Source organism: Cololabis saira, chromosome 6 (genome assembly GCF_033807715.1).
Source record: "Cololabis saira isolate AMF1-May2022 chromosome 6, fColSai1.1, whole genome shotgun sequence".
Taxonomy (NCBI): domain Eukaryota; kingdom Metazoa; phylum Chordata; class Actinopteri; order Beloniformes; family Belonidae; genus Cololabis; species Cololabis saira.
Window position 1 is genome coordinate 45380603 of NC_084592.1, and position 27646 is coordinate 45408248.

General features: G+C 42.3%; 1 protein-coding gene across 1 annotated transcript in view; it reads left to right on the forward strand.

Moving 5' to 3' along the window:
• Positions 1 to 26640, forward strand: part of impg2a (interphotoreceptor matrix proteoglycan 2a) — a 64163-nt gene extending 37523 nt beyond the window's left edge. The window contains exons 12-21 of the mRNA XM_061722972.1: positions 5282 to 5459; positions 6755 to 7905; positions 9618 to 9893; positions 10619 to 10838; positions 14969 to 15179; positions 18011 to 18199; positions 18956 to 19157; positions 20988 to 21067; positions 22753 to 22814; positions 25925 to 26640. Coding sequence (XP_061578956.1) covers positions 5282 to 5459; positions 6755 to 7905; positions 9618 to 9893; positions 10619 to 10838; positions 14969 to 15179; positions 18011 to 18199; positions 18956 to 19157; positions 20988 to 21067; positions 22753 to 22795 — 2550 coding nt within the window. The 3' untranslated portion in view covers positions 22796 to 22814; positions 25925 to 26640. The remainder of the gene's footprint in view (positions 1 to 5281; positions 5460 to 6754; positions 7906 to 9617; positions 9894 to 10618; positions 10839 to 14968; positions 15180 to 18010; positions 18200 to 18955; positions 19158 to 20987; positions 21068 to 22752; positions 22815 to 25924) is intronic.
• Positions 26641 to 27646: the final 1006 nt, after the last annotated feature.

Genomic DNA, 27646 nt, shown 5'->3' on the forward strand with positions numbered 1-27646 from the left:
GCTCGATGACGGGCCGTCCTTCTGTCTGTCCGCCTTAGCAACGGTAACTAAGGGGGGCGGGACTAACGGATGCTGCAGTCCCCTCGTTTCTGAGGCTGGAGAGAAATAAAAAAGGAACATAACATCTGTGGAGGCTGATCATATAATGTTTTACAGATATGTTTACACTGCAAAAACTCAAAATCTTAACAAGAATATTTGTCTTATTTCTAGTTAAAATGTCTAATTTTTAGTCAAAAAAATCTCATTACACTTAAAACAAGACTCATCACTGGAAAAAAACAACCATTTTCGGTAACCCTTTCTTTTACAGTACAGTAATACCTAGGTAATACCATGGTAATTACACTGTAATTACCTAGTAGTACCTTGTATTTACAAGGTAATTACATGGTAACTACCGGGTAATTTACCCAGTAAGTACTAGGTAATCATTACGTATTTTCTTGTACCATGTAATTATGTGTATTTACCATGTAATAACATGGTAAATACCTGGTTGTTTAAACTAAACATTACTAGGTAATTACAAAAACATTAGATGGGAACTATGAGGGAAATTACAGGTATTTACTAGGTTAATATTGGTAACTACCAGTCAATTTACCATGTAATTACTCTGAAATTACATGAATTATTTCTAAGTAAGTACCAGGTAATTACTAAGTATTTTTCTGCAAACTACCAGGAAATTATAACCTACAGTATATTTGAGGTAGTTACCAGCTAATTACACTTCAATGACCATGTAGTTACCTTGTATTTACTATACATTTCATGGATAACTACCGGGTATTTACCCATTCATTATTGATTTATGTATTATCAATGGATTGCTGCATGAACCCCCGAGGATGTAAATGACTCTATTGACCTTGTAATTAACCTGATAGTTACCATGTTTTACCTGGCAATTGGCAGGTACTTACCTTGTAGTTACTTGCCCAGTAATTCTATTTTCTAAATATTTACCCAATAAGTACAGAAATTTTTACCTGGATTTTACTCAGTAATTAAAGTGAAACTGGACTGTAAAAGAAAGCGTGTGTTGTTTCCATAATATTACCTGGTACTTCCTCATTAAGTACAGAAATAATTACCTGATATTTACTCATTAATTAAAGTGAAACTGGACCGAGTAAAAGCCAGGTACAATTTTCTGTACTTATTGGGTAAATACTAAGGAAATAGAATTACTGGGCAAGTAACTACAAGGTAAGTACCTGCCAATTGCCAGGTAAAACATGGTAACTATCAGGTAAATTACAAGGTCAATAGAGTCATTTACACCCCTCGGGGGTACATGCACCAATCCATTGATAATACATAAATCAATAATGAATGGGTAAATACCCAGTAGTTATCCATGAAATGTATAGTAAATACAAGGTAACTACATGGTCATTGAAGTGTAATTAGCTGGTAACTACCTCAAATATAGGTTATAATTTCCTGATAGTTTGCAGAAAAATACTTAGTAATTACCTGGTACTTACTTAGAAATAATTCATGTAATTTCAGAGTAATTACATGGTAAGATGACTGGTAGTTACCAATATTAACCTAGTAAATACCTGTCATTTCCCTCATAGTTCCCATCTAATGTCTTTGTAATTAGTGCCACGGCCTCCAGCCAGAGGCACGACTCCTCCAAAGCTATGCAATAGCAAGGAGGAGGAATGCCTCTGGCCTCCGGCCAGAGGCACTAATGTTATTCTGCGGGTTTCATCTTATTATTCATTTTCCGGACTGATTTCGGTTCGCTACTCCTCCTACAGCTTAATCGGGAATCGTGTGCTATGACTTTTATAGGCAATTGGCGTGCACGTTTTTGCGCAACGTGCACAAACGTGCGCGCTAAAACCCATCCGGAATGCATTGGGAGAACTTTGGGGCCTCACCACTCACCAAATTAGAAAGTTGTAGGCCCTGAATTTAACTACAGTCCTGTGGATTTTCAGAGCGATGGCACAAATAGTTTTTGCACGAAGTGCAAAAACATTTACAAATTTCCAAACTAATGGGGAGATCATTTTCCCATGTATTCCTATGGCGCCATTCAAAGCGGATGGGAGAAAAAAGACTAAATTCACCTTTATTCTCAGTCACGTATCTTTCTCATACTTGCACGTAGAAATGTCATTCAAACTTCAAAACGGAGGAAAACTTCTCTTCTCTCTCTTAACCTGGAACTGTTTTTTCCTAAAATGTACACTTTTCAAGATATGAGCGCTCAAGCGAGGACTGGAAATCACTTTTTGGTCAAATCTAGAGGGTAGGTTCTAATTGATTAGAGTGGCAGAGACTCACAAAAAATGAACATAATTTTTATTTGTAACTCGAGCTCACGGCCAAACCGTAAAAGCTAGAAAGATAATTTTTGGTCAGAATGTAGACATACTGTAGATTCAAATAATGTGACTTTGACAGGCGTGGTGTGCACAAAATTTGAACGGGGGGGCCAACAGACACGCCAATTCCTGTCTCGCTCTCCATTGACTGCAATGTAAAAAAAACTTTTCTTCAAAAAAATCTCACTTTTGTTTTCGAACTGCCGTTACTAACACATTTTAAGGAATATCTGAATTAAAATAAGATTTACAGAATCTGCTAGGTTCTCTGTTTCTCAAAATGTTTTCGTTTTTCTGCTAAGAGCTACGGTTTGATCACAAGGTGGAGTTATTTGAGGCTTGTCAAAACCGAAAATCTAGCTGAGTCATTCCCGCTCCCTCTTTATATAGAATCTTCTCTGTTCTGATGAGTCATCCCCCCCGCAGGCTTCTGGGTCATGTGACCAAGAACTTGTCACATGACCCAGTCAGTACAGACTTCCTATACTTTACCTGGAAAATGGAGAAATCTGAACCCTGACCTTTTGACCTTAGCGATCCCCAGTCCTGCTGGGAACAGGTTCATGGTATATGTATATATATATATATATATATATATATATATATATATATATATATATATATATATATATATATATATATATATATATATATATATATATACTGGTAATGAATGAATGAATGAAAGCATGAATGAATGAATGCTGAAGTTGGTAATGAATGAATGAATGAATGAATGAAGCTGGTAATGAATGGATGAACGAATGAACGAACAAATGAATGAATGAATGATGCTGGATGCTGAAGCTGGTAATGGATGAATAAATGAATGAATGCTGAAGCTGGTAATTAATGAATTAATGAATGCTGAAGTTGGTAATGAATGAACGAATGAATGAATGAATGAATGAATGAATGAAGCTGGTAATGAATGAATGAATATGTTATAGTCCAATATCTTTTGAATGGTTTGACATACAGAGTCATGGGTGGTGTCATAGGACTCAGTATCGAGTCCTTGACCCTCATTGGTACAAATTAGCCCCGCCCCTTCTTCTGATTGGCCAATACGTTATAGTCCAATATCTTTTGAATGGTTTGACATACAGAGTCATGGGTGGTGTCATAGGACTCAGTACCGAGTCCTTGACGTTCATGGGTGCAAATTAGCCCCGCCCCTTCTTCTGATTGGCCGATACGTTATAATCGAATATCTTTTGAATGGTTAGACCTACAGAGTCATGGGTGGTGTCATATGATTCAGTATCGAGTCCTTGACCCTCATTGGTACAAATTAGCCCCGCCCCTTCTTCTGATTGGCTGATATGTTATAGTCCAATATCTTTTGAATGGTTTGACATACAGAGTCATGGGTGGTGTCATAGGACTCAGTATCGAGTCCTTGACCTTCATTGGTGCAAATTAGCCCCGCCCCTTCTTCTCATTGGCCGATATGTTATAGTCTAATAACTTTTGAATGGTTTGACATAGAGAGTCATGGGTGGTGTCATTGGACTCGGTATTGAGTCCTTCACCTTTATTGCTTGTAAAATGTACACAAATGTGCAGCAGCCCGCCGTGGCACTCTCGAAATTTCTGCGAGGAAATTGTCTAGTTACATAGTAATGTTTAGTTTAAACAACCAGGTATTTACCGCGTTATTACATGGTAAATACACATAATTACATGGTAAAAGAAAATACGTAATAATTACCTAGTACTTACTGGTTAAATTACCTGGTAGTTACCATGTAATTACCTTGTAAATACAAGGTACTACTAGGTAATTACAGTGTAATTACCATGGTATTACCTGGTTATTACTGTACTGTAAAAGAAAGGGTTACCCAATTTTCACCTGTTTCAAGTAGATTTTCACTTAAAATAAGTAGAAAAATCTGCCAGTGGAACAAGATTTTTTTGCTTGTAATGAGAAGATAAATCTTGTCCCCCTGTCAGATGTTTCTACTTATTTCAAGTGAAAATTTACTTGAAACAGGGGAAAGTTATTTTCTGGTAATAACTCTTGTTTTAAGTGTAATGAGATTTTTTGACTAAAAATGAGACATTTTAACTAGAAATAAAAAAAAATCTTCCTGGTAAGACTTTGAGTTTTTGCAGTGTAGGGATAAAATACTGAAAAGTCATCACGTTAAATATCTTAAGAATGTGACGATGATATTATAAGGCGTCCTAAGAGGCCTGTTAGCTTCTGGACGAGGTTAAGCAACAACCTGGAGAAGAACCAGCGAAAGGAAATGAAGCATCAACGGTCTCTGATGAGAACTAACTATTGTAAATGTTTGTTTTTCAGCCTCGTCGCCGCCTTTAAATGCTTTTCAGATCCAGATGAGAGTCCAGCATGAGAATTACAAGGTCTCAGGTTCAGAATCATAATCCATCAGAATCTAGACACAGAATTGTGGGATTTAATCCAGAACCGACCCCAGTCTCCTGGGTCACGAGTAGAACTGAACTCCGGCACAAAAGTAGGAATCCGGCATCAAAAGAACGAGATTAACCTGTTACCATTCCTGTAAAGTTAGCCTAAAACGCCTATCCAAGGCATATGCAAAGTAAATTGATATCCCAGATCCTTTGAAGTGCAAGTTCAAATTTGATAAAAATACCACAAAAAATTTATATTTTACACATGTTTTTGTAAGAGTGTGTCTATACCTTTCCAAAAATGGCCATTTGGAGACGCCAAAGGGACACTTGGATAACCATGGGCATAACTCTTGAACCTTTCAACGTACAGTCAAAATTTTGGCCTCTAATTAAAGCTGGCACTTACAGGTATTTTGTATGATGTAAGAGGGTTTTCTTAGTGGTAAAAGTGTACGTTGAGGGGACGGCGAGTCCCTTCAACTGGCGAAGTACCAGACTGGTACCAGAGCAGTACTATAACGAAGCTCTTTGTGATGCAGGTCGGCGCCATCGAAGACCCGTCTCAGGTCTGGACCCCAGCAGATGACTCCGGGGTCGACGTCCTCCCTGAACCCTCAGAAACCAACACGGTGTCGGTATCAGACGGAGACGTGGTGGTTCTGGAGGAGAGTGAGCTGGTGACGCCGGCCGGCGTCCTCGTCTCCAACACGCCTGAAGGTACGTGTGGTACCGACCCGAGGTCACATGACCCGAGGTCACATGACCCGAGGTCACATGACCCCTGCAGCAGAACCTCCCGGTTCACGGAGATTCAGCGCCTCAAGCATTGTGACGTAGAATTATCAAATTGGTTTATTTCACCGTACGGATTGTTACAGATTACTTTTGTAATCCTGTATTTGACCCGGTCTTTGTACGTTTTGACCGTATAGAAACGTAATTCTTGCCATTTTAAGAATGAGATGTACCTGCTGGATCTACTGCCCTTACTTTTTAACAACTTGTGCCTTTTATTTTTTAACCTCTTTTCTTATCATTAGGCCTGACAGTGCGAAGGCCCTATTGTATCTGTAGGGATTGTTTTTGTTTTTGTTTTTTATCTTCGTTTTTCTTCAGACGAAAGGAGGGCCTTTTTTCCCCCTAAACGTGCCCCAAAAGTCACCAAATTTTGTACCAAGCCAGGCCTGGCGAAAAATGTGATATTTAATGGTTTGCATTAATGGGCGTGGCCTAACGGCTCAACAGCGCCCCCTAGAAAATTTTGTGCCTCAAGCCCCACAATACGGTTTGACGTACATGCACGAAAATCGGTACACACCTGTATCATGTCGCATCTTAAAGAAAAGTCTCTTGGCGCCATGGCCCAAACCAAACAGGAAGTCGGCCATTTTGAATTAACCGTGTAATTTTGGCGAAATTTATGCCACTTCTTCAGCCATTAATACGGCCCGAACCGTAATGTGCACCCAGGTGTGTTATACATCAAAATGTGCGTCTCCATCCTGCGACGACGCGCATTACTTTTCTCTTTCAAAAGCGTTACCATGGCAACGCTAGACGCCAAAAAGCGCGCCCCCCCTTCACCGGATTGGTCCATATTTGATAGTTCCTACTTTCTGCCATAACTTTTGAATGGATTGACATAAAGACTCGTGGGTGGTGTCATCGGACTCGGTTTTGACTCCTTCACCTTAATTGGTGCAAATTAACCCTGCCCCTTCTTCTGATTGGTCGATATTTGATATTTCCGATTTTCTGCCGTAACTTTTGAATGGTTTGACATAAAGAGTCATGGGTGGTGTCATCGGACTTAGTTTTGAGTCCTTGATCTTTATGGGTGAAAATTGCATGCGCGAGGGCCCGTTCATCGCTGCTTGAAGCTTTAATTTTATTTGTTATTTACTGTTTAATTGTGTCTTGCCGCTTTTAATGTCGATGTAAAGCACTTTGAATTACCCTGTGCTGAATTGTGCTGTACAAATAAACTTGTCTTGCCTTTGTTTTTCTTCCAGACCTTCAGGAGGAAGGTCTGTTGCTGGAGGAAACGAGGCACGTCATCGTCGCAGAGGAACCTGAGGAACCTGAGGAACCTGAGGAACCTCCACCCGAGCCATCCTCCACGGAGCCGCCGCCGGTTGCCACGGAGCCGCTGGCGGTTGCCACAGAGCCGCCGGCGGTTGCCACGGAGCCGCTGGCGGTTGCCACGGAGCCGCTGGCGGTTGCCACGGAGCCACCAGCGGGGGGCGCCACGCTGCCCGAGCCTCCGGTGGAGACGGAGGCTTCGGGGTCACATGAGGACAACCTGCCGGAACCTCCCACGACCTCAGCAGAAGAAGAGACGGTTCCCCGCCAAAATCCTTCCTCGGAGAACACGGTCATGGTACAAGACATCAGCGCTGAAGAAGAGAAAGGTGATGTCGCTGCAGCGGACGAAGAACCTGGAGAACATGGAGATGAGGCTGCTGGAAATGAGATTCCAGAAGACACAGAAACCTCCACTACTGTAACAGAAACCACAGAAGAAGAAGACCTGGTGGTCTCCCCTACTGTAACAGAAACCATAGAAGATGAAGAAGAAGAAGGAGAAGAAGAAGAAGGTCCGTCAGCTGCCCCCCCACTGGCGGAGGATGTTGATTTGTGGAGTGAAGCTTCAGATCCGGATGCAGCAGAAACGTCTCGACGCCCCGATGCTGATGAGATCGTCATGGAGACGCCAGAAGAGCCTCATCCCACTGATGCTCCGAATTCGAGCCAGGAGGCCGAGGACGCCGCCGTCAATCCTCAGGATGCCGCCATCGATACTGAAGACGCCGCCGTCATAGATACTGAGGAAGATGCAGCCATCGATACTGAGAATCCTGCGTTGAAGGATGAAGGTTCAGAGGAGACAGCAGAGAGTGATGGAGAGGAAGAGGAGGAGAAGGAAGAGGAGAAGGAGGAGACGGTTGTGCCAGATCTACCAGAGATCTCAACCGAGGACCTCACAGAGGACGAGATCTTACCAGCGAGTAAAAGTGATCCAGAACCGTCGGTGACGAATTCTCCAGCTTCTCCTCAGCCGACGTCTTCGTCTCCAGAAAAGGAGTCTCCTTTCACCCTGATCTCCGTCATCAGTCCGGACCCCGAGGACCAGCCGGAGATCTCCATCACCACACTGTTGGAGGTAAAATAAAAATCCTGTTTCTGCCTTTGTGAGAATTGTCCAGGACCATTTTAGTCTCGTTTTAGTCAAAGATTGTATATAGCCAAACCCATTTTTCAATTCAAACAAGGTTATCTTATTATTATATTATTGTTACCTTATAGACTCAAGAATACATTCATTCCAGATACAGAAGACTCTAATTTGAGTTTTCAACATATTTATTTTTTCCCGTGATTTTGTGGTGACTGGGATTGAGGAGTTTTTATTTTGTAATCTACATTTTAGTCTGGTTTTTATTCCTCTACGATATTGCATTATACATTTAATTATCATTATCGTCACATAACCAGCATTTTTGTTGCATCGCTTCTCGTTTTCCTTAGGTGATAAAGGTTCGTTGGCGACGATATTTAGTCATAATTTTTGTAGACGACAGCAACTTAACGTCAGATATGGCCCGACTCAGCCAGCTTAGAACATCAGCAGAATAGATACAGAAAAATGATCTACTCGGCACGGTGAGACCCCGAGTGGAAAAGCACCAAACTGAGGCGAGTTGGGTGCTAGTGGAAAAGCGCCATTTCTCCTCGTCACCCCTGGAGATGCTGCATTCAAGCTTTTCACTGCTCAGATCTGTCTCTTCTGTATAAATATTCACTGGTTCCCTCCTTGGGTATGAAGGTAGATTTGTGTCTTAATTATTCAATCTAAAAAAAGATTGCTTCAATCAAAAAATATATTTTTAATAAAAAAAAAATCAATTCAATCAAAAAAAAGTGTTTGAATGCAAAAAAATGCAGTAGTGTAGTAGTGTTTTTTTGTGTTTGGGCCATATTATGGGTAACATTTGTGTCTTTATCATTTAATCAAAAAAGAAGTTGCTTCAAAAAGAAAAAAAATATTTTCAATTAAAAAAAATCACAATCAAAGAAAAAAAGTGTTTGAATGCAAAAAAATATTTGAGACCCAAAAAATTGCATTTGAACACTTGTTTGGATTGAAAATATTTTTTTCGATTTGAAGTGATTTATTTTTTTTGATGGAAGTGAAAAAAGTTTTTTTTTTTGATTGAATCATTTTGACACAAACATCCCGCAATGGGCGGATACTTCCGCATTGGTCAGACCATAGACAGACATGTTTGAGTGACAAGTAATATTTAAAGGAGACCTATTATGAAAAACAGGTTTTCTCTTGCTTCAACATATATAAAGTGGTCTCCCCTCATCCTGCCAACTCAGAGAAGGAGGAAAGTAACCAAATTCTGCAGTGTCTGTACAGCCGCCCTGATGAGCCGTCCAGTGTGATGTGGATCTACGAGCCAATAAGATTCTGCTCCCGTCGTTACGGAACGACGGGAGTGATTTACATAGTTTGGCCTCCGATGCGTGAAACCACGCCCACAACTAACTCCACCGGCCGGAGCTTCCGCCATTTTTTCATAGCGGTGTATCGCGTCATTCAGGCAGCCAATCAGCACAGAGCCTCATTATCATAGCCCCGCCCACTCAGAATCCTGCATAGATAATGAGATTAGAGAATGGGAAGATAAAGACATGAATCAGAGGCTGAATTTCTAATTTATTTAGCAAAAACAAGTTTTTAAGACATTCAAGGCCTGTTTTAAATAGGTATTAGATGCCATAATAGGTCCCCTTTAAATAATTAAGACACAAATCGTCCATACTTGGGAAGGTTGGATGTTTGATATAAGTCTCTCTCCTCCCCAGGTCGAGGACTCGGACGACGTCACCACCGGGGACGACGGCCACGGCGTCGTGTCCTTCGGCTTCGGCCTGACCAACCTGACGGAGGAGGGCAGCACCGGGTTCCCCTTCGGCGTGTCCCAGGGGACGGACCAGGCCAGCATCGCCGTGCCGGTGAACCCCGGCCGAGCCCTGATCGTGTTCTTCAGCCTCAGGGTCACCAACATGGTGTTCTCCGATGATCTGTTCAACAAGAGCTCCCCGGAGTACAAGGCCCTGGAGCAGCGCTTCCTGGAGCTGGTAAAGCCCTCAGCCGGTCTGGTTTCACCTTCAGGTGGTTCAGTAAGGGATAATGCCCTTCGAGGTATACATTAACATAAATATATGGACGCAGCGGGGCGTGAAGCATCTGACGCGAAGCGGAGGGCGGTTAGCCTCTGCGAAGTCCATATATTTATGTTAATGTCACCTGGAAGGGCATTATCCCGCTTATACAACGGTCACTTACCAAAAAACATAAATATTAAATCAATTTGTCATGCTTTAATGGGTTTTCAGTTGAAATCATTAGTTTTATAACAAGTCACAGCTGAGCGGTTGAGCGACTATTTAATCTCTCAACCAGCCGTTGGAACCTGGTAAGTTACAAAGTTTTTTTAACAAGCCATAACTCGGTTTCCTTGGTAACGGGAGATATTCTAGTCCGCTCAGCTCCGCTCGGCTATTTTCTTTTCTCTCCTGTTCTGCATCCCAGTCATCAAAATTGTTAAATTTACCAAATTAATTAAAAGAAATTACAAAAATCCCTCATGTCGCCGTCCTGCGGTAGCCGGCTCTTCCTCTCTGAATCTCTGTTGCCGTGGTTACCACCTGGCAGTTGATCCAGTAATGATATTAAAGTTATCAGGCAATTTGAACAAACTTGTTTTCTAGGTGTAGGTTATAACTTATAACCTACACCTGGCAGCCAATCAAAATGGTATATATAGACGTATATGGCGGGTTGACCTTTACTCTCCCCCCAGCTCGTGCCGTACCTGCAGTCCAACCTGACCCACTTCGAGAACCTGGAGATCCTGAACTTCCGGAACGGCAGCATCGTGGTGAACAGCCGGATGAAGTTCGGCAGGCCGGTGGCTCGAGGCGTCACCACCACCGTGTACCTGATCCTGGAGGACTTCTGCAACACGGCCTACCAGACCATGAACCTGGCCATCGACAAGTACTCGCTGGACGTGGAGTCAGGTGGGTTCCATCATAGACTACGTTTACATGCAGTTAATAACCCTTTTCTAACCGGAATATTAGCAATAACCACTAACTATAGGCTTTACTAAACAGAAAGGTTTTAAGTTTGGTCTTAAAGGTGGAGGTGGTGTCAGCCTCCTTAACCCAGATTGGAAGTTGGTTTCAAATCTACATTTGGATACTCTAGGAACTACGAGTAAACCTGCACTCCGAGAACGGAGAGCTCTGCCAGGAACATAAGGCACTATCAGGTCTTGTAAATACTGCGGAGCTAAGCCGTTTTGGCTTAATAAAATTTTAAATTGGATTCTGAATTTTACAGGTAGCCAATGGAGCGATGCTAACACTGGAGAGACGTGGTTTCTCCTGCTGATTCCTGTCAGTACTCGGGCTGCTGCATTTTGGATCAGCTGGAGCCTATTCAGCAAATTACTTGGACATCCTGCTAATAACACAATTCAGTAATCTCGTCTAGAAGATACAAACGCATCAACTAGTTTTTCTGCGTCACTCTGTGAGAGGATTTTCCTAATCTTTGCAATATTACGGAGATGGAAAAAGGCTATTTTACAAACCTGATTGACATATGGTTTAAACGACAAATCCTGATCAAAAACAACACCAAGGTTTCTCACAGTTGCACTGGAAGCCATCGCAACACCATCTAATCCCTTCCTAAGATGCTCTGGACCAAAAATGATAACCTCTGTTTTATCTGAATTTAGAAGCAAGACATTTCTGGACATCCAGTCCTTGATGTCCCTAAGACATGCCTGAAGTTTAACTAACGGTTCTGTCTCCTCCGGCTTCATAGACAAATAGAGCTGCGTATCATCAGCATAGCAATGAAAGTGTATGCCGTGATTCTGGATCATACTTCCCAACGGCTGCATGTATAAACTAAACAAGATTGGCCCTAGCACTGAACCCTGCGGAACACCATAACAGACCCTTGACTGTTCTGAAGAAACCTCATGTACATGAACAAACTGGAACCTGTCAGATAGATATGATTTAAACCAACGTAGAGCTGTCCCTTTAATCCCAACAACATGCTCTAACCTGTGCAGTAAAATGCCATGAACAACAGTGTCAAAAGCATCACTGAGGTCCAGTAGAACCAGTATGGACACTAATCCCTTATCTGAGGCCATAAGAAGGTCATTCGTGACTCGAACCAGTGCTGTCTCCAGAATTTTAGATACAAATGGAAGGTTGGAAATTGGTCTATAATTAGGTAAGATTTTTTGCTAAGATTTTAGCTAAGATATTTTGATGAGTTTAGCTGATAGCCCGGTGGAAGGTGTGGCCGTCCACGTAGCTTCATCCAAAGCAGACATTTTTGTAATATTACGATTGGTTTTGGGATTAAATTTTTTCCCTGTTATTTTACCAGCTGAAGCATTTTAAGATATATTGCAGCTATGGGTCGTAGCCTGCTGCCGAGACGACTTTAGTTTCTTTAGTTTGTTTGGGAAGTACGGATCGGATTTCTGCCAGTTTGGGGATAAAAATACGCTGCACCATCACGACACTACAAGTGTTCCTTTTACCAATACGAAATTTAAAAACTAACCAAGGAGTTTTAAATTTTGATACAAGGCAGGTAAAAACTAGGCTGTTTCCATTGATGTGAACGAGAGAGAGACGGTTGTTTGGTCCAACTGGATATTCTGACCCGGATGTTTCTGATTGGTCGGTCAGGGACCAATCAGAAGGCTGACAAAGGATCTATTGTGCCAAAGTATCGCAATCTCAATTCTAAGCAAAGAGATTGTGATACTCTATTTTTTCCAGAACTGTGCAGCCCAGTATGAGACCACGTTTCCACACAGCCATGTATTTACAAAAACAGATATTTCCCCCTCTACGTTTTGAAAAATACCATCATTTACACAAACCCGCATAAATACGCTGTTAAGCTGCTATGAGCAGCCAAACCTACAGGGGGCAGTGTAATGAGAAGATAAAGTCATGCTAGCCAATCAGAATCCTGGAAAAAAACATCAACAAAAGACACGAGTAACTTCCAGTTACTTCCAAGATGAACGAGAGTCTTTGGTTTGGAGTGACAGAGAAGTGGAGTTACTTTTAAGTGTGACTTTAGAATATAAAACAGGTAAAATACAAGAAAATATTGACTGTCGCCAAACAAATTGTAAACACAGGTGTCACTCATGATGCTGGTGACGTTTCTGTCTCATAATGTGACGTTCTGAAGAATAAATGTCCGTTTCTCTCCGTTTACAAGCAAACGTGAAGACCGGAGTTTTTGCAAATCTCCACTTGGAGTTTTCAGAACTGATGGTTTTTGGTGATTTTGAGCTTCTTTTTCGTGTAAACGAACGGCCAAAACGCATGAAAACACCACCGTTTTTGCTACGTGGAAACGGGGCCTGAGACCCGATCTAATCTGGAAAAACACATGCTCCTTTTTATCTCTGGGCTTCTGTACTTTGACAGAATTGACTGGAAAACTTTAGCACATCTGCAGAAATTCGAGAGTGTGCGTTCCCAGATCCTGGGAGGTGTGTGGTTCTGGTCCGACCTGGGTTCACGGGCCTGCAGCAGAACCAGCAGCCTCAGTCCTGCTTTACTGCACAGAATCACGACTTTACCTTTCTCCTACTTAACCGAGCCAAGAAACGTTGAAGGATTTCCAGCTGTTCCTGGCAGGGAGAAACATCTACATGTGATTCAGATAAATAACTGTTACAGTTTCATCCCGTGCTGTTCCTCATGAAAGATCCTCGTGTTCGTTTGTCTGGTGCACCAGAAGAAAACCAGTGAACAGAATAGTTATTACAAACTTTATTATATCATGCACAATGTTTTCCAGCTGGAGGTGCAACTTTTCTCAAACCACAAAGGTAGGAGAGAAAATGCACACAGTGGTCATCAATCCAGTCATATTTATACTAAAAAGGGAGGTATTCGTTAAGTTATAGATGCAGATGTTGAACCTTATCTGTGAAAACATCTGTGGTTAAAGAAACCTAAACATGTCACACTTTCAGCCGTATATATCCTGCCGATCATTTCTTACTTGAGACGCTAACTCAGCAAATACCTAAGATCTCTAAAACTTCGAGAAAAACATGATGGATCAGTTTTAAAACATCTGTTTCTCCTCATTGTCTTCACCTAAAGAAGAACTCAGTAAAACAGTCTAGACCGGGGGTCGGCAACCCGTGTCTCTAGAGCCGCATGCAGCTCTTTAGCGCCGCCCTAGTGGCTCCCTGGGGCATTTTCAAAAATGTCTGAAAATGGAAATAGATGGGGGAGGGAAATAGTTTTGGTTTTAATGTGGTTTCTGTAGGAGGACAAACATGACACAAACATTCTGAACGTTTTCCCATGCTGTAAAAATGTGTAGAATAAATATGGAAAAGTGGATAAAAGTGGATTAAACTTGAATAATTCACGTATTAACAAATTGAAAACTACAATTAAAAAAAATAAATTAAAAATATATAAAAACTAAACAATATGAAGGTTTAATTACTTTAAATCCTTAAAACATATAAAAACTAAACAATATGAAGGTTTAATTACTTTAAATCTGGATTCAATCCTTTTTTATTTCATTTTTTTTAAATATGTTTGCTGGTGTTTCTATGTAATTTATGCTTAGTCATGTTAGTTGACCAAAATATGTCATTTAAATTGTGCGTTTCTACCAGGCAGGTGGCTGTTGGAAACAAACCGGCCAAAGGGATTGTTTCCAAAGAGAAAAATAACTGAGGAGAAAAAGTTGGAGCGAATCATTTGCATTCATTGCCTGAATGTTTGCTCTGTAGCGAGAGGTTGTCCAATAACAAAGAGTCATGTGGAAAGACTTTAGCATGCTACATTTGCAGCCGAGGACCCAGTTATAACTAATATAGAAACATGCAGCATGTGTTGCCTTCATTCTAAGTCTTATACAAGACTTTTCATTTTTTGCGGCTCCAGACATATTTGTTTTTTGTGTTTTTGGTCCAATATGGCTCTTTCAACATTTTGGGTTGGTCTAGACCTACCAGGATGTTGTCTTGCGTTGAGAGTAACTACCAGTGTAGAATCTTATAAAAAAACCCTTCAAACCTTTATAAACCATTTAATAAAATCCTACCACTCCCGTCCAGGCGACCAGGCCGACCCCTGCAAGTTCCAGGCCTGCAACGAGTTCGCCGAGTGTAAGGTGAACAAGTGGTCGGGGGAGGCGGAGTGTGTGTGCAACGCCGGCTACTTCAGCGTGGACGGCTTGCCCTGCCAGAGCATCTGCGAGCTGCAGAGCGACTTCTGCCTCAACGACGGCAAGTGCGACGTCATCGACGGACAGGGCGCCATCTGCAGGTGAGGAGGCCTTCTGAGCACGTGCAGTGGGAGGGGGGTGTCTGAGTCTGCAGGTCTGTGCAGGGCTGGGGATCGATTGTCAAATGTCAAGAATCGATTCCGATTCTTAAGATTCAGAATCAATTATCAGGATTTGATCCGATTCGATTGCGATATTGATTTGGGTTAGTGTTATTAAAACAGTTTTTTCAGCTGTTGCATGAATTATATGACTGTAGTTCTGCAACATATTAATACTAGTATTATATTTAGATTCAACAGCAAGTATTGCAGCTAATGATGCTGTAAGGACCAATCAGCTCCCAGAATGCTGATAGAACTGCTTTCAGAAACATCGTGGGGCAGAATTACCAACAGGGCAGCAAACAGAGACGGATGAAATCGGTTTTAGTTTTTCTCACATTCTGTCTTTATTTTTTCCAATTTCTCTGTTTTTCGGTTTTTAATTTTTGAGAATTTGGTTTTTAGGTCAAATATAACCCCAAGAAAGTACATAAAGCAATGAAATATAGACAATTTATGCAATTATAACTGAAAACTTTGAAAGGTACAGGTCCGATCTGCACCAAACTAACGTCTGTCTGTTCAGGGGATGCCCCCAAACAACATAGTCAAAAATCAGCCTCCCAGCTCAAAGCGTTAGTGAATTATTCAAAAAACACACAAAAAAGGCCCGAAAAAGGCACCACACACGGTGACCTTTGGCACTTCCGAAGGTCGCACGGGTCTGGACCTCGGCACAGTGGATGAGAGTCACCTCCTGGTACAGAGTCTAGAATGTCAGCCTCTTAGCTCAAAGCGTTAGTGAACTATGCAAAAAAAGACACGAAATAGGCTTCGCAGGCCCGAAAAGCAACACACGCGGTGACCTTTGACACTTCCGAAGGTCACACAGATCTGAAACTCAGTACAGTGAATGAGAGTCACGTCCTGATACAGAGTCTAGAATTTCAGCCTCCTAGCTTAAAGCGTTAGTGAACTGTGCAAAAATAGACACGAAATAGGCCTCATAGGCAAACCTATAACAATACATAACAAACCTCCTGTGCCTACTGAGCATTAATAACATGTCATAATCGAAGGAGAACTAATTAAAACGGATGTCCTTAACATGAACCTATTGTATTATTGAATTATCAAGGACACTTTCGTGTTTTTGTGTTTAGAAATGTTAAAGATATTAAAATAAAAACCATAACACAATGAGGAAAATACTGTGGCGAACAAGTCGTGCCCAGAGCGTCTCGAACCACAGTCTCCCAGACCACAGTCAATTGCACTAACCAGTCGGCCAAATGCTGATGTGTTGCCCAGACGGGCAAGGCCTTATCTTATCTGTGGTCGTTACACTATGTTCCAAAAAGTATTGTTTTTAATGGACAAGATCCGGCATTTTACGTTGAATTCTATTCTTCAGGTTTTAAAATTCTAGCTAGATACATAAAAAAGGGAGGTGAGGTGTGAGCTTCATAACAAAACTTCTGTGCCTACTGAGCATTAATAACATGGGGTTAGCCATAGAAAGGGGCGATAATGAGGTGTGAGCTCCATATCAAGCATTAATAACATGGGGTTAGCCATAGAAAGGGGCGATAACAGCCTCCTGCGCCTACTAGTAGGTAGAGTAGAGCAGTAGAGCCCTACTGGCCCATATCTATGGGATGATTGTTATCGTTTTGTCCTTCATTCAATGGTATGACAGCAGTCAAATCGGGTGACGGATCCCATTGACTTCGCATAGTACTATATCCGTGGTCCTCCCATTAAAACCTCAATAAAACACTGCTACAATAGCGTTAAAAACATGCTTTTACAAACTGACAGTAACAAACAGTACCTTGTGCATCAAAAACGTATAACTTAGCCACTATAATAAAGAATAATATATACATAATAATAATGTAATAATCCGTGTATATATCACGACCACGCCTCCCATTGACTATATCCGTGGTGCTCCCATTAAAACCTCAATAAAACACTGCTAAAACAGCGTTAAAAACATGCTTTTACAAACTGACAGTAACAAACAGTACCTTGCGCGACAAAAGCTCATAATTTAAATATAATATAAATTTAAACAAAGAATAATATATAAATAATAATAATGTCATAATCCGTGTATGTATCACGACAACGGATCCCATTGACTTTGCATGGTACAATATCCGTGGTGCTCACACGGAATTATACCATTTTCCGTGTATATACCACGGAAAATAGTGGTGAGAGGTCGTGGGCATTTCACGGATTTTTGTGAGATCAGGTTGATTTAATCAATGAATGAAATAAATAATAATAATAATAATTTAACACACTGCTCATGCAATGTGGATATTAATACCCCCCCCACATATTTACTTGTGTTTCTTCTTAATTTGGGTTTCCAGGAACTGCACAGAATCATTTTTCCATGTGTAGTCCTGCATGTTTCGGTGTTCCCATTTGGGGGTCAGTGTGTGTAAAACGTGTTAAAAGATGAGAATCGTCCAGATCAGAGACAGAAGCTGGAGGTTTTGTGATTACGCAGGAAGCTGCAGCGCTAACGTTTGTTTCACACTCTGGACGCGTCATAAAACACGCCGGCGGCTCCAGATGCTGCTAAAGTCGCCGTACGTCTCCATGGAGACAGCAAACAAACAGCAGCTTTTATTCCACAACACGGTATCAGTGATTTAATCACACGCTGAACTGCAGGGAAAGAAATGCAAACAAATCTTAGGATATTTAATCATCTGGTGATGATTAGTGACGGTTTTATTGCTGCAGCTTCTGGAGCCTCTTCTGTTTCCTGATGTCTGATTCTGGTGTTTCTGTGGTTCTGGTTCCAGGTGCCGGGTCGGGGAGAACTGGTGGTACCGGGGAGAGCACTGTGAGGAGTACGTGTCGGAGCCGCTGGTGGTCGGCATCGCCATCGCCTCGGTGGCAGGATTCCTGCTGGTGGCGTCGGGGGTTCTGTTCTTCCTGGCCCGGACGCTGAGGGACCAGTACGACAAGGACGAGTCCGAGGACCCAATACGGTGAGGACCAGAACTGGGACCAGGACCGGGCAGGTTCATACTTCTCATGAACTAGTTCAAAGTTCAGTTCACATAGTTTAAAATTGAACAGTCCACCTTCATAGTTCACCATTTTCATTTTGAACTGAACATTTCAATATTTTTAGGTGAGAAGTACGAATGAAAGGCCCCCCTATCCTAAAACTGTTCACTACAATCATGTATTGTCCTAGTGGCTTTTCAACTTTCCTCAGAGCTGTAAATCTCCAACAATGTAGTCCATTATCAGTGTTTCTACCTGTTGCTGGAAATCAAACCCCTGAAGGAGCAGCAGTGGGACTGGGGTCGTTTGGATCTTCTTGCTCTTTCCTGAAGACTTTGTTTGATTGTTAAGAACTTGCAGATATTTTCTCCCACTGGACGGATGCTTAAACTCCACATGACGTTTCAAGTGTGAAGTTGACGAGGCAGACATTCAGACTTGTTTTCTCAGCGCAGGTGGACATAATTTGCACAAAAAGGTTAGATTTTTACCGTCGGAATCTTTGGGAGACGATGTGTAAAATTCCTGCAGATAATGATAAGGATCCTCATCTGACGTCTCGCTGGCGCTGCGTCCGCCACCTCTCTCTCTTCGATGGTCATCGTAAAGATGCACCGGGCTTGGGCCGCCGTTGCCATGGAGATGGTGCCCATGTTAGGATAGTGTGTGCACTGCATTGTGTTCTGTTGGCCCTGAGGCCCGTGTCTCAGTTCTTGTTTCTGGCCGTGTTTCAGGCGGGCGGAGAGCCTCCCGTCCCTGGAGCGGGCCACCAAGTACAACCCCATGTTTGAGAGCGAGGCCACGACGGGCTACAGCCACTACTACCGCCGTTACCCAGAAGCCCCGGTGTACAGCAGCGCCAGCGCCGAGGCCTCCACCGACTTCAGCAGCGAGGAGATCCGGCACATCTACGAGAACAGCGAGCTCACCAAGGATGTACGTGGATCTGGACCCTAGTAGGGCTGCAACTAACCACTATTTTAATAGTCGACTAGTCACCGACTATTGAAGCGATTAGTCGACTAATCGGATAATTAGTAATTTTTTCTTAAATTTAGAATGAGGTTGCTTTAATTATGTGGCAAATGATAATAAACACAAGAAAGATGGAACTATAGCCCTGATATAGCGGGACTGTTTTCTTCATCCTGCTCCCGCCCGCATCCGCAAAACTCTGAGAATTAATTCTGCACAATAATAGAGATGCATTGATTTAGTGTCTTCTCCCGTCCCGCAAGAGAAATGTCGAGACAAATCTATCTGATTTAATGTTAACATGATCATTGTGGAATTTGATGGATAATTGACAGTTCATAGGAACCTGACTGAAAGTTAGATGCAAATCCATCATTGTCATCGTCACACAAGCTTTTTCACCTTTCAATCAATTATGTGATTGAGGTTATAGCAACGAGAGTGGCTCAAATAACACCAATAAATAACATGAAATAAACAAAGTTAACGAATGAAACGAATCAATTTTACAAATGAAAATAGGCTTTATATCTTACCAAGGCGAGTCCTGACGTGCTTTCTCTTCAAATGCATTACCGACCGTGCTCCCGTGAAAAGCAACGTCGGCTTTGCAAACCTTGCAAGTAATCTTTTTATTCGCCGTATCAAGGCTAAAATGCTCCCAAACTTTTGAAGTTTTATTACCCGCAGCTGCTGAGAAGCTATTGTGCTGCGCAACTCTGGGCAGAGATTGTATTGAAGTGAGACGCCTCACTCCGTTGGAAAAACACGTCTGGCGACGATTGTCCACAATGGAATTCATTGTCGACAAATTTGATTATCGATTTTTGTCTAACCCTAGTGGTCTGTAGAGGAACTGTCCCTTTTCTTATTTCCTTCTTGTCTTTGAGGTGGAAGTTTAAACATTAAAACGCCGTCTTCAGAGGTAAAAATGTCCTTTTCAGATGTCAAAAGCGCTGAAAAAGTTTGTACGCCAACAAAACATCAAAAAGAGTGAAAATATTCTACTGACAACTCAATTACAAGAACGTGGACACAAGTTCAGCTGAAGTGAAATACAATTTATGCTTAAATCAGGAAAACTTATACAAATGTTCTGATAAGAACTGAACTCAAGAACCAGAACCTCGGTTGATGCTTCATTCAGGACTTCAGCTCAGAACCTTTATTACATTGATTGATTGATTGATTGAAATCTTTATTTCGAGCATACAGAAAAAAAAAATTACACAAAACAAAAAAAGAATACAAATAAACAGTCATTAAACAAAATCAAAGGGCGATAAACCTTCATGCCCGAAAAGGAGTAGGAGGAAGTAAAAAAAATGTATGAGGTCCTACCCCTTGTTTCTATTTCAATTTTGCTTGAAAATAAAAATAAGAAAAAATATAACAGCAAGCATTACTTTATCAAAAAAAATTATACCGGTTATTACCTTATAAAAATATTGCAGCACTTCATTGCAATATTATACCTGATTATAAATATAAATATACTTGAGCATTATAAATATTATACCTGAGCATCAATTGTAGAAATTAGCTGAACGACACCTATGAAGCACATTTATAAATCTTAAAGTGGTCTCTCTACTGTCATTTTAAGTCATTTTTTTCAAACAGCTTCTTGGTTTTTCAGCATTTTAAACATCGACATCCTCACGGTCACCACAGTTATTTTATTGTTTTAGTGGATTTGCTCTCCGCCGGTCTGTGTTGGCGTTTATCCGTCTGTGATGTAACGTTCCCTCCCTCCCTCCTGACTGACTGACGGTGTGTTTTCTTTATCAGGAAATCCAAGACAGGATACGCATCATCGAGCTCTACGCGAAGGACCGGCAGTTTGCAGACTTCGTGCGACAACATCAGACGTAAGTACAGTAGTGGAACATATCAGAGCCGGGCCCGGGGGGCGGGGCTTATGACCGGGGGAGGGGCTTATGACCGGGCCCTTTGCAGCCTGGAGCCAGTTAAATACCACTAACATCGTTAAATAGCACTAACATCGTCTCCCGTTCGTCCGGACCACTGCACTTTCTGAGGCTCGTCCCTTTTCAAGGCGCTTTTAGTTTCATTCTGACACTATGTTACGTTACTATAAGCTTAACTATCTTAAAAACAAACAACAAAAACATAGCCTCATAAAACAAATACATTTCAGACACAAATTCAATGCATTTGTAGGAGTTCAGCACCACGGAGCCTCCAGATCTGAAATAACCGTCTGACATCCACTTCAACCAATGATAGTAGTGGAGTAAAATTGGCACGGCGGCCCAAAAATTCAAGTTCAAATTCAATTTGAAGTATTGTGGCCTATTCACCACTACTGGAAGATACTCTGCGAGCCTTGCGATCCACGAACTCGCCCGGGGGCCGGGGATGAAACGCTGCTAACAACGTGGTTCATCTCCCACAGGAGGAGGAATAAGGCGAACAAAATATGCGTCTAGCTTGGGCAATTTGGCTTTTTCTTGCTCCCTTTTTTCTTTTTCTTTGCATTTTATCCCTCCACTTTTGTGTTTCTAACTGCCGCTCATGTTTAGGCTGCAGGATTACTGTGTGTTGACAAGTGATGGATGATGACGTTGATAGACGGCTGTTGATGACCAACGACTTTACCCAAAATACATTTGGAGATTCACTTGCAATTTTTGTTTTAATGTTAACTGTGAATGTGAAAATCTCAGCACAACATATTATACAATGCTTTATATCTAATATAAACCAAGTGGTGCCACAAAAAAAAAGAAAAAAAAAAAAACTCTTGCGGGGCGGCGGGGCCTGCGGCCTCATTGGGCCCCGGGCCGGGGGGAGTACGGCCCCCCCAGTCCCCCCTGAAGCCCCGCGTGTGCGTAAGTATGTCCTCCGCGTTCAGACCGTGATGGGATGCAGAACATCCCAAAGAAAAGCAGGATGGGAGGGGAAAAGGGGGGAAGTGGGTTTGAGATACGGTCCGTCTGTGAGGGGAGACCTGGAGGAGACTTGGAGGAGAGACGCCAGCCGGACCTGGAGACAGAAACAGCATGAGACGTTCCTGTTGCTGTAGCAACGAGTAAACCGTCCGCCTAAACCGAGACCAAGACCAGAGAGTATCAAGACCGAGACTAGTTCAACTCCAGACCGAGACAAAAAAACAAACCCAGTAATGTCCTGATCCTGCGTGATTGTATTCCATCATCCTGGTTCAGCTAGTTTCCATATGAGCTTGTTTTCAACTGCAGCTCAATAACAGAGAGAAGTGGATGATGATGATTGAACTCACTAGAAATGTTTCCATCCATCAGCTGAGATCAGATCTGTGTGGCGACTGCACTACCGTTATTTCTACACTATTGGAGGATTGACTCCAGTGCTTTTAAGCAGTGATACGACTACTAACTAGTCCCAAGTCTGGAGACCGAGACCGGTCTGGAGAAATACAAGTCCAGCAACGAGCTGCTGATGATAGTTTCCTGAGAACCTTTAGAGCCTGAAGCCGAGCCATGTGGTGTCTCTGTGCAGTTGAAGATGTGAGGGTTTGATTCTGATGTGTTTGTGTCTTTATTCCCTGCAGAGTGCTGGACACCCGCGGGGAGAGCTCCTCGACGCAGACATGAACCTCACGTGGAAACCAAGGTAAACCGATGACACGAATCCCTCCGCAGACACACCAGAACCAGCCGGTTAACGGTCCCGGGTTTGGTGACTTTCAGGGTTCAAACCCATCCTGATTTGAAGATTTTATTTAGTTTGGCTTAAGGAGAAAAACCTTAAGCCAAACAGTGGCAAGAAAAACTCCCGTTTAGGAGGGAAGAAACCTTGAGCAGGACCAGGCTCATAAGGGGGGACCCTCCTGCCGAGGAGCAGGCAGGCAGGTGGAAGCAGCAACAGGATGACCGGGGGTGGGGACCGCAGGCAGGTGGAAGCAGCAACGGGATGACCAGGGGTGGGGACCGCAGGCCAGCATGCAGCTTCCGAAGCTCCGGCCCAATCATCAAGTCCCAGGTTAGGTTCAGGGTCGGGGAAAGGTTGAGAAGGGGCAGGGCCAGGGAGAGGAGTCTTGACGGACAAACCTCTCCCCCGCCTGACCGGGCCGTTACCCTGCCCCTCTCACTCCCACACTGCAGGATCCGGTGTTGTGCATTCAGAGATGCTCTTCGCCACCAGCAGAGGATGCTGCACCATGTACAAAAGAGAAAAAAGAGAAGAAAAGGGGGGGCCAGCACAAGAAACTACAGGAGCGACTCTAACACACTAGAGTTTACACTACCTAGAGATTTACCAACACCAGCTAGAGGTTTACTAAACAGTAACTATAGGCTTTACTAAACAGAAAGGTTTTAAGTTTAGTTTTAAAGGTGGAGGTGGTGTCAGCCCCCTTAACCCAGATTGGAAGTTGGTTCCATAGTAATGGTGCCTGATAGCAGAACGCCCGCCCTCCAAATCTACATTTGGATACTCTAGGAACCACGAGTAAACCTGCACTCTGAGAGCGGAGAGCTCTGCCAGGAACATAAGGCACTATCAGGTCTTGCAAATAATGCGGAGCTAAGCCGTTTTGGGCTTTATACGCAAGCAATAACATTTTAAATTGGATTCAGAATTTTACGGGTAGCCAATGGAGCGACGCTAACACTGGAGAAAAGTGGTCTCTCCTGCTGATTTCTGTCAGCACTCGGGCTGCTGCATTTTGGATCAGCTGGAGCCTATGCAACACGATGCACAATGCAAATCCGTGAAGCAGCGAGACGTGAAAGGTGAACCGCGTTATAGTGAGGGATTACTGTGAATAAAAGAGCTGCAGTTCTGCCTTTCTGCTCCTGCAAGCAGAGGTTGTTCATGTGTTCACCAGCCCACTCATCTGACCCCGCGGAAGGTCAGCCCCCCCCCCAATCAAGGATCAGTTCCTCAGGGACCCGAACTGGGACATCTGTAGCTTTCAGCTCCGCTACAGAAACACTGGAACATCCTGAACTCTTGTTTGTTTCATGGTGTTTATGCCAAAGACAAGCTAAAACAATGTGTCTGCGGCACGAGAGACGACGGACTCTGGAGTCTGATTCAGCTCCTAAATCCAAACTAAACACTTCTAAAGTTCTGCTTAACGGCTGGATGATCAGATAAAAATACCAATCAGAGCAACAATGCTTTCAACCCCGCTAAAGTTACTTTAACTTATTTAATCGTTACCAGACGTAACGTTAGGACCTGGTGGATCTAAGTTTTTTTTTTTTTTTCAAATTCTGTTTATTAATTTTCTCTCAAATAACCAACATACAAAACATTCATAACTACAAGCCCAAAGACGAGAAAATATGTGAATACATGAAAAAAATAGTAATAATAATAAAAAGTAAAGAATTAAAGAAAATAAAAGGACAATTCAAGGGGAAAAAAATTTAAAAAAAGATGCAGGTATAAATACATATACAATACATTTGTCAATTGCAATTACAATTAGCCCATTTCCTATATAAGAACAGCAAAGTCACAAGAAAAGGGGCATTGAAAATAAACAGCAGTTAACTGTCATCTAATCTTTGTTCATGAGAATCATTGGGCAGATTGTCCATAAAATGTAAGAAGGGTGACCACATGTCATTAAATTCTTCAACTGTACCTCTTAGAATATACAGGACTGTCTCAGAAAATTAGAATATTGTGATAAAGTCCTTTTATTTTCTGTAATGCAAAAATGTCATACATTCTGGATTCATTACCAATCAACTGAAATATTGCAAGCCTTTTATTATTTTAATATTGCTGATCATGGCTTACAGTTTAAGAAAACTCAAATATCCTATCTCAAAAAATTAGAATATTCTGGGAATTTTAATCTTAATCTGTAAGCCATAATCAGCAATATTAAAATAATAAAAGGCTTGCAATATTTCAGTTGATTTGTAATGAATCCAGAATGTATGACATTTTTGTTTTTTTAATTGCATTACAGAAAATAGAGAACTTTTTCACAATATTCTAATTGTCTGAGACAGTCCTGTATGTTAGTTTTTCTAATACTAGGTGTGAAGACATCTCTTTTAACCACTGGGTGGAATCAGGACTCTGAACATCCTTCCACTTCAAGGCTATTACTCTTTTGACTTGTAACAAACAAAAATCTATGAGCTTTCTTTTCTTTGTATTTGCACCAAAGTCTTCAGGGTATTTATGTAATAGACATAATCTAGGTTCAACAGGAATTGTACACTCTGTTAATCTTGAAATCATGCAAAGGGTATCTTTCCAAAATTCCTGGAGTTTCTTACATTCCCAAATACAATGAAGCAAGGCATCTCTTTCTATGTTACACTTAGGGCAATGGTCTGGAATGTTTGGATTGAAATTATTTAGCTTAACGGGAGTAATGTAGGTTCTAAAGAGCCATTTGTATTGCAGTAATCTGCCTCTTGTGTTTATACTCTGGGTTTGGGCTGGACGACAGGCCTTCTCCCATTCTTCTGTGGATATATCTAGCTGTAGATCATTCCTCCCCAAGAGGATAAATAAGAATGGGAACTTTCCTGCGAACCATTCAAAAGTATGTTATATAGCTTTGATAATTGGCCCCTGCTCTGTAAATGGTTAACTGTAAATTGTTCAATAACAGATAATGGCGGTTCCACCTAAGTTTTACTTTCAGTATGTATGCTTGGTGGATCTAAGTTATTAAAAGTAAATTCCCGTAGTCGTCCCATGTGGTCCATAAACGTTGATCCTGACCCGTCTCCCTCTCTGCTCCACAGAAACGCCTCTGATGAGCAGCGAAGCCGTCCGTCAAGACTCCGGTTGGTTCTGAAAAGCCTGGACTTTGTTCTGATTTGGACTTGTAGAACCCGGCCGAGCCGGCGCCGGTTCCTCTTCTGCCCGGCAGAGGCGTTGACTTTTCCTCCACCTTCCTCGGTGCCTTCTCCGGACGTTACGGCCCGTTCACGGACCCTGAAACGCTGATGGACTCATGAAGATACCAAGTAGTTGCTCAGGATCTTTATTATTTACTTGAATCATGTTGTATTTATTTCACCTCTTGTAAAGAGGAAGGATGTAAATATGTGTTTAGCTGACCTGACGTCTGTTAGCCAAGATGACATTTGGACAGTTTTCTCTACTTCTGTCTCTCTGATGCTCCGATTTATTTTTAGGTCTTTTCTGAGGGACTTGAGGAGATGTTCTGTTTTAGGAGATGGTGCTATTATCACTTAAAAAGTAGTTCTCTTTGATCATTTTACTTCAAATTAAACGTTTTGGGAAATACAGAAGAGGCCAAACTCCTCCTCTATCACCGAACACAGCGAACCCGTCAGGGTTCCCTGTGGAACCCCAGATCCCAGTCTAACGACTTCAACATAACTATTTCCCAACGAAGTAAAGCAGCTATTTCCTGGATAGTTCTGATACCGACGCCACCGTCGGAAATACGCGCCAATGCTGCAGAAAATAAAGGTATCTGGAACGACATTCACGTCTTTGCACCGTCTGACACCGATGTCCTTTTTATTCTCTCCATTTTTCTGTGTTTCTCTCAAAGCCAGCAGGAAGTTGCATAATTCTGCCTCGCAACTTCCTGCTATGTTGGTGATATTTGGCCCTGTTTTACGTAAAAGTGAAGCAGTGAAGGTGAAGGTTTTTTGGGGTTGATTTTGATGTTGGGTGAGATATTTGTACATTTAACCCTCAAATTCACTCTGGATGCTCGTGGAAGTTGATGCGTAAAAAAACCATGAAGTGCTTTTTAATACGTTCTTTCCAACCACGTGAATAGCTCGACTGAAACTGAGCATCTAATCAGAATCAGAATCAGAATCAAGTTTATTAGATCAGCTTAGAAAACAGTTTTTGACTTCGGATACACCGGCGGCGACACGATGGTATTGTGCGCCTGTTTTCCAAAAGGTAACACTGGGATAGGGGGGGGGGGGAATACATCTTCACACAGTATTAAGGTGCAAAAAAACCCACCTCATTAGCACACAGCTCAACAGACATCAAAAACATACACAAACAAGGCAACATCATAGCTTATGGGTATGTATGGTATGGGCAGGTCGGGGGGGTCCCGGCACAGTTCATTCAAGTGAGGGCCGCGGCAGCTGGCGCTCAAACCCATGTCCGTGTCAGGGGGGCTGATAAGAAGGGAGCCAGGGAAGGCGTTGAAGATGTGTGGCTTATCAGTGGGTGTGTGTGTGCGGTAAGTCCGTGAACCTCCGGCCAGAGCTGCTCAGCCAATGTCCTTGATGTTATCAGGCGGTTCGTACAGTTCTGAAAACAGGGTCCGCAGGTGTTCGTGGGAGAGGGGAGGGCTAGTGGGAGCAGAGTCATCTTGTTTACATTCCACCAGGAAGATTGTGAGCAGGAGCGGTCGGGCCCCGACCGCTCTGTCAAGGGCAAATTATAGAATCAGCAATTATTTTGAAAACAGGCAGCCTCAGTAATTTTCCGTCTGCCTTTCAGTCTCTGGTTCATCAATG